The sequence below is a fragment of the Chrysoperla carnea genome, chromosome 4, assembly GCF_905475395.1.
Source record: "Chrysoperla carnea chromosome 4, inChrCarn1.1, whole genome shotgun sequence".
In the NCBI taxonomy this organism is placed as follows: domain Eukaryota; kingdom Metazoa; phylum Arthropoda; class Insecta; order Neuroptera; family Chrysopidae; genus Chrysoperla; species Chrysoperla carnea.
Window position 1 is genome coordinate 58,139,423 of NC_058340.1, and position 7,429 is coordinate 58,146,851.

At 29.4% G+C, this 7,429-nt stretch overlaps 1 protein-coding gene across 1 annotated transcript; it reads left to right on the forward strand.

Moving 5' to 3' along the window:
* The first annotated feature begins 332 nt into the window (after window positions 1-332).
* On the forward strand, window positions 333-7,170 carry LOC123299197 (growth arrest-specific protein 1-like). Its single transcript, XM_044881493.1, has 3 exons — window positions 333-355; window positions 4,518-4,783; window positions 5,584-7,170. Exons 2-3 carry the CDS (start codon window positions 4,526-4,528, stop codon window positions 6,103-6,105), a joined length of 780 nt encoding a protein of 259 aa, XP_044737428.1. The 5' UTR covers window positions 333-355; window positions 4,518-4,525; the 3' UTR covers window positions 6,106-7,170.
* The last annotated feature ends 259 nt before the right edge of the window (window positions 7,171-7,429 follow it).

The following is a 7,429-nucleotide window of genomic DNA, read 5'->3' on the forward strand; positions in this document are numbered from 1 at the left end:
TTAATGAATTATTTACTTTGGAGGGAGTGATAACATTATAATCATTATTATAGTCTCACTTTTTAAATGTCAAATATTTATTATTATGTGTGCTAACTGAATGTTTTGTAGCATGTGCGCTTAGTCACGTCGTACACAATATTATTTATTATATTCAGAAAAAACCTGACATGAGTTACGCGCATCATTTTCACTTATACTTTTTTTTTTGCACATAAATTAAAAGTATATATAAAATATGACTTGAGGTAGTAACTGCTTCTATTCAAGAATTGTACTTGATTTTGTTTTGTACACTAGTTTTTTAATTTTAATTAGTTTAAATAATTGTTATATATTTTTCTATACTTGTTTGGTATGTTTTGTTATATTGTTTTATTATTTTAATTGTTTGAATTTTATTGAAATTTATTGAGAGAAATAATCACTTTAGGATTCTCAAATCTTAAGTCATAAATCATCAAAAAAACAATATTTTTCAAGCATTATAAAATTACTAATCTCTGTCGGAGAGCTAATGTTTGGTTGCTAAGGAAAAACCCTCTTCCCTCCGACCTCAAATTGATTCCATTGATAACAGAATTATTACATTTTGTATGATCCTCCTAAAACTGTTTGTTTTATACACATGCAGAGTTGTACTTGAACAACTTGACTACAAAGTTGAATTTATTTCGTCTGAAACAATTCAAAACAAGTGAAAACCAACAATTGACTAAGTTAACTACTGAAATACTCTGTATAGAATGTATTGAATATCAGTACTTGCATTATTTTTAATAAATTAGAAGAGTTTAAAAAACACAAGGATACAATTACAATTATGGCGACCTATCAGTTGCCATTTCTTTCAGTTTTCGAAAATATGTCAAACTTACTTTTTCGGACGATCAGACGGACAGCTAAAAGAAATGAACTAATTAGATGATTTTATGAACACCTATACCAAAATTTTTTTAATATCATCAATATTTCTAAGCGTTACAAACGTTTCGAATAAAAAGTTCTGTTTCACGCTTTCTTCGAAAACAGTAACAGTAAACTAACACAAAACCATTTTCTCGAAGACATGGTCATCATGCGTTTAAAGATATGTTTCGCATGATTAGAGGCGTTTGTGGTTGATACCGCAATTAGATTTTAAGATAGAAAATTCGCCTTGTTTAGATAAAAACCTAATTTTTGTGGTAAGCATAATAAGAGAAACATATCTACATTTTATTTCTCATTCTAATACATGCTTTGGCTAAATATGGGCCACTCCATTCATAGTGTACAGCAGGAATGGGCAAACGTTGCTTAGAGAAGTCCCTCACAATTCTGTATCTAAAATACGAGTAATACAGTGACAACCTAACCAGTGACAACCAAAAATACGAGTAAGACAGAGAGACAACATTTTTTTTCTACCTATCTCATTACTATTAGAGAAACTGAGATAGGTAGAAGAGTCGTACACTCCTCTCGCTTCCTCCTTTATGAGCAACGCGGTAATGCGGACTTGGGTAAAGAAACACACAATAAAGTTATAACAATGGTGACTGTGTAAACACAGTGTCTATTCACCCAAAATATTTTATATGTAGATAATTTTAGAAAAAGTAAAACCATATTTCGTTTATTCATCTTGTTTCTATTTATTTCCTAAATAAAACATATTTTCAAAATTATTAGTTTTAATTATTTTTAAAATATGATTTTTAATTTCAATGAGATCCTTTGTTGATATAATTTACTTACATGCTTGACAAGTTATTGTATTTATACGGTATAATACAATGATGAGTATTATTTTGCGTGTACTGTAGTTGGGAAATGACTTTATGTGTGTATTTATTATAATTACAGTATGATTAGTTGTGTAAATATTTAGTTAAAAACTTAAGACTAATACTTCAGTTTTTTGTTTTTTTTTTTTTTGGTCTTTTTTAACTCACATCATTTTGTTTTATCTGATGATGATATTATAATTTCATATCATCATGACAAATCGGTTTTAATATATATGTTTTATAGCAAATAGATATCCTCGTTTTGATCTAAACCTTCTGTACTTTCATATAAGAAAATTTTAAATTATTGGAGCTGTTGTATTGTGTGAAATTTCTTTCATAAAAAAATTAGTGCATTAAAAGTCGTTTTAGAGCACATAGACAAAGAAATTCCCATTAGAAAAATTTAGTCTCTAAACTTTTAGTTAAAGCCTAGCTGTCAAATATTTTTAAGTGTTTTGATTTAATTTCAATATTTTTAAATAGAAGTTTTTTATCAAAATATATTTTTAACATCATATAAACAAAATAACAAAATTTGAAAATTATTATCTACACATACAAAAAGCTTTGTCCTGAATGACTGACTGACGGATCAACGCACAGCTTAAACCGCTAATCGTAGACACCTAAAACTTAGTAGGTTTGTTCTTTGTATGACGTAGGCATCCGATAAGAAATTTCCATATTCTATTTCTAAGGCGGTGAAAAATGGGGGCAAACTGAGAGCAAGAAAGTTGAAGGTGATACAATAGTACAATTTTGATTCCTATATACGGCGTGAAAGTCTACAAACTACTAATGTGTATTGATGTTGTGTGAACTATAGATTTTTAAAATCAATTCAAATTCATGAAGAAAATTTTATTAAATTTTCTTATTTCTCAATAATATAAATATCCAAAATATAGATTTTTATTTTTATTTTGCAGACTTTAATATTTGAATAAAATAATACATTAGTATAAAGCAATTTATCTTTGACTTAAATGGGTGGAAACTTTTCAACCACCATATAATTTACGCAGTCAGCATAATAATATTAAATTACTATACATATATCTTGAAATGTTACAATTTTTAGATCATTATTTATGACTGCTACCATAATAATTTTAAAAAATATATTGTATTTTTTAATGTTTAAATAATAATGAACATATAGAAGAAAAGAAACATGAATAATACAAAAAGGCAGCCATTTAAATTGGCTGGCAGACAACCAAACACAGTTGTAAGGAGAGAGCATTAAGTTTGAAAATAACAGTGCCTGGCTTTGTATTCTTTTTAAAAATGGTAAGGGTCTGTTGTGCGTTGTAACAACTCTCTTTTATAAAGTCGATGGACCCTTGTATTATTGTATGTAATGTACATCTTATTGCACCCAACAGCATCCTTCGATTCGAGACAGTCGCCATCTGTTTTCAAATGAATACATAGGGGCAGTCTGTTCTATTAATTAAGATATTTTAAACAGACATTTTACTTTATAGTCTTGAGACAGTTTTATGTTTATTTATTATATTTTACAAAAAAAAAAAAAATTATAATTTTTACTATAATTAAAGAGTTTTATTTGATATTAGCGGCGACAGATTTAATGTTGTTTTTTCTGTAAATAATTATTTTAAACAAATTTGTAATTTCAATAATAATTATTAAAAATTTCAATGTTAAATTTTATTCAAATTTCCGGCTATAACATCTTTCACCCGACAATTTTATTTATAATCAAAATTTCCGTTATTTTTAAAGGTTCCTACAATGCTTAGCTATGTCGAACGATAATCAAAATAATGCTTATGATATTTATTAGGAAATATTTTTATCGAATTATTTAAGCTTTTGAAAATAAATTGGGATAAACCATTTTAATTATATGTCGACAATTTACGTGTGCAAACTAATATACAGAAGTATTTCCAACTTTCCGAATTATTGGACTAAAAATTCGCCCCATTTTCGGACTGTCAAGTGACATTTCTTACCTTTGGCGTCTGAAATAACAAGTTAAATAACGTCTTGGCCGGGAATCTCATATGTTCCAAACGGCTAAATTTAGGTTTTTTTGATCATAACTGGAAAAGTTGATCTATTACAACTTATTTATGATACTTGGCTTTTTAGTTTTAGGCGTCCCTTGGGCGTTTCTTCGTAATTTTATCGAACTCTGTTAATTTCGAAAACTACTTGAACTTGAATGACTACTTGAATGTAAACGATGTACGAAATTCAGTTCATTTGCACAAATTTGTATGCATAAATCGATTTTTGCAAATCGCATGAGCGTGTTAACCTATTATAGAACCTAAATCTATTAGAGAATATTTTATAATTGATTTACTATTCGAAAAGCGAAGAATATCTAGGAATGCCAAAAATAAACTATTGTTCTAGAATTTTCGAAAGCGACTCAATTAGAACCTTACCTGAACGTCCAAAGTAAATGTAGATTTAAGTCTTTTAGAAAAACACGCTATTCAGTTGATATAATTTTTTCGAAAGAAATCAATAACTTACTTGGATATCTATTAGAAATTAAAGATGAGGGATTTCCCCTTTTAGAAACTCCTTAATATATCTCTAGAATAAATTTTAATTGGTAAGAGGCGCCTTGTTCACTTCTCCTAACAAGCATTAATTTTTTTGTTTTGATAGACTTTTATTCATCCCCTACCAAAAAATAAATAAATTATATGATATTTTGTTGCTTTTTTTTAACATTTTAATTATCTATTGTTACAGGTGGCGTTATGTATTCTATAACAGATATAATATCCACAATGGTTGTGCTTTTTATCGCAACAGTATCAAATAGTGAAGCAGATGGTATATCATGTCAACAGGCACGTTTAAAATGTTCATATCGTACTGGATGCGGTGGTGCACTTAGTAATTATTTAGAGGGTTGTTCTGAAGTATTACAAGGTGTAATCAACTATTGTCCTGAACACTGTCAATATGCGTTGGTCGCTTTAACATCAACGGATGAGGGCAAACAATTAATGACTGTAAGTATTTATTATTTATTTTTGTAAAAAAAATTTGAAAAGGATGCCTTCGAGGTCTCATTCTCTTCTATCAACTTAGATCGGTTTGCCAATCAATTAGTATGAATAGTGATTATAACTTAAAAGTATGCCTTTTCTTCGACGCGTTAATGACGTAATAATTACTAATTTTTTTGCACACGCTTAATTAAGTGCTCTACTCTTGGTTTGCCGTTTTGGATTATACAAACATGATCACAAATAACTTTTAAATCATTAGATCTCAAAACAGGCTTTTGTCTGTCCTTAGATTCACTCCAATCAAAAAATTTTCTGTGATACCAAATACTTCGTTGGTTAAACAAACAAAAGTTCTAAAGTTTCCAAATTATCTACGTAGGGTCACAGAGTCCAGGGGTTCCTTCAAATATTTGCTCAGTTCAACATCCTGAATGTTATATTTCAGATTTCTTTGTTAATTATTGTGATATTTCAACCTTTATTAATGTAAAATCTGAATTTAATCTTAAATAGTTCTGCTCTCAAAATAGGGACTTCAAATACAACTTCTTTTGTATGCGAATTTCCCAAAAATCGGCTATACAGACATGGTTTGAAATATTTTAAAGGGACTCAACTTTCAATGCACCCCCCCTCCCTTAAAATATTCAGAATTGATTTAGACTTAGTCCAACTTCATAGAAAAAAAATCAAGCCTTTTATCCAAAAATGTCCTGGCGCTCGTACATCCTTAAATGAGCAGCATATACCTAATTTTCAAATTACAAAATTATTAATTTTTTTCTTCTTTTTTGTTACAGTGTGATTGTGACGATGACTTTTGTGAAGATACAAAAACTCGTTTAGAAGTATGTCGAGCACAAGTAGTGAATGCAATCCGTAATGAAACTGTACCATGTCGTGTTGCCCAATGGATTTGTACAGCCGATCCACAATGTTCGACAGCTTTAGAATATTACAATCGTTATTGCAAGTCAATGTTTCATGGTAAAAAATGTACTCATCGTTGTTTAAATTCCATTTCAATATTACGACGACAGGAAAAAGCAGCCAAATTAAATACATGTCAATGTGATGGGCATGAGCATTATAATTGTCATCAGATACGAAAGAATATGAAAAATTTATGTTTCCCTCATGATGACCAAAAACCATCACCATCACGTCCTTCTATAGAGGATGTTGGTAATCCTGAAACAAATGAAGTACAAACTTCAAATCCAATGTTAGCTGACAGTTCTAAATCTGTATACATAACTTCTAACAACTATCACATAGTCACTCTATTCATTCTTGTAAATTTATACGCAATTATCACGTGACCATTGCTACAAAACTTATAATTTATATAAAAAAATTTCTTTTAATTATTTATTTAAAACAAAATCTACCTCTTTATCAACTAACAACATTTGTTAGTTTTTTTTTAACCACATAATTCGTATTGAATTTAGAGATGGAAAACGTAAAGACTTCATTGTAGAGTGGAAGAAAAAAAAAATTTTTTATGCAGTTACACGCATATTTCAATTTTATGATAATTGCGGTAATTGCATTGAATTATTTTTATTTGGGAGAATAAGTGAACCTGGGTCGAATGTGTGTGCTTGTATATTTGAGTGTATGCGCGAGTAATTAGATGTTCCTATCAGGAGAGATTGTTAATAATTATGAAAAAAAAAAAAACATAATTGAATAGTAGACTTAAATTAAAAATTTGGAGAAAATTGGTTTAATTCCAAAAGTATTTTCTACTAATCAATTACCTAAAAATGAAAATGGAAAGAAAGTTTTGTAGCATGTGAGACTTGCTTTTACGATGACTATGTCGAGGTTGTTCTCTTAACGATTATAATTATGAATATACGTAAAAACGCACAAACCTTGAACGCTTTAGTGATTATTTGAATCTGAACGATAAAAAACAGGTCCGTGCGTAAGATTTATCCAAGGGAGGGGTTCAAATTTTTGTTCGCCATGATATGTATATTGAACAAAGACTAAACCGTTTAATCGATCTAAGGTATGTTTTGATACGGCGGAAGGTTAAAAAGGGGATTCATTCGTCGCTGTTTTCATGGGCAAAACTGCCAGAACGCATAGCATCCCTCTTCAGCGTTTCCTCTTCTTTCAATCAAAATATGTTTCGCAGCATCAGCCAGTTCGATAGACAATGAATCAAAGGCAAAGTCAAAGAATGTCCCAAGCTCAAAGTATGCATGTATATCTGATTCGTCAGTGGAAATTAGTCTCATAAATAAATGCATTTACAGGACTATATTGTTATTTCAAAATTTATGTGGACTGATTTCCAACGGGAGGGGTTTTGGCCATGCGCACGGGCCTGAAAAAAGCTTTAAATTTTTTTATTTAATTTAAAAAAATTGGTTACCATAAATGAAATTAAGTTTTAACATTACAGAAAACAAAATATAATAACGAGAAAAATTTTTTTAAATTTTAACAGTTTAAAAAAGCCTTTGCCAAGGCAGTATACGAAATTTTGTTCGAAACGCATAGCCATATTCTTTTTTCACTCATTCCGTTTTTTGTAAAACACTGTGTGTACTGATTGACTTCATGCTATATTGCAAAATAGATTGTTTTCATTTTTGGAATTTCCGAACCAGTTTTCTCCACGTTATT

What these genes read in the sequence shown, in the direction of transcription:
- LOC123299197 (XM_044881493.1), top strand. Translation starts at nt 4,526, where the DNA reads ATGTATTCTATAACAGATATAATATCCACAATGGTTGTGCTTTTTATC. An exon ending in AGGGCAAACAATTAATGACT is followed by an intron (nt 4,784 to 5,583) that starts GTAAGTATTTAT and finishes TTTTTGTTACAG; the next exon opens with TGTGATTGTGACGATGACTT.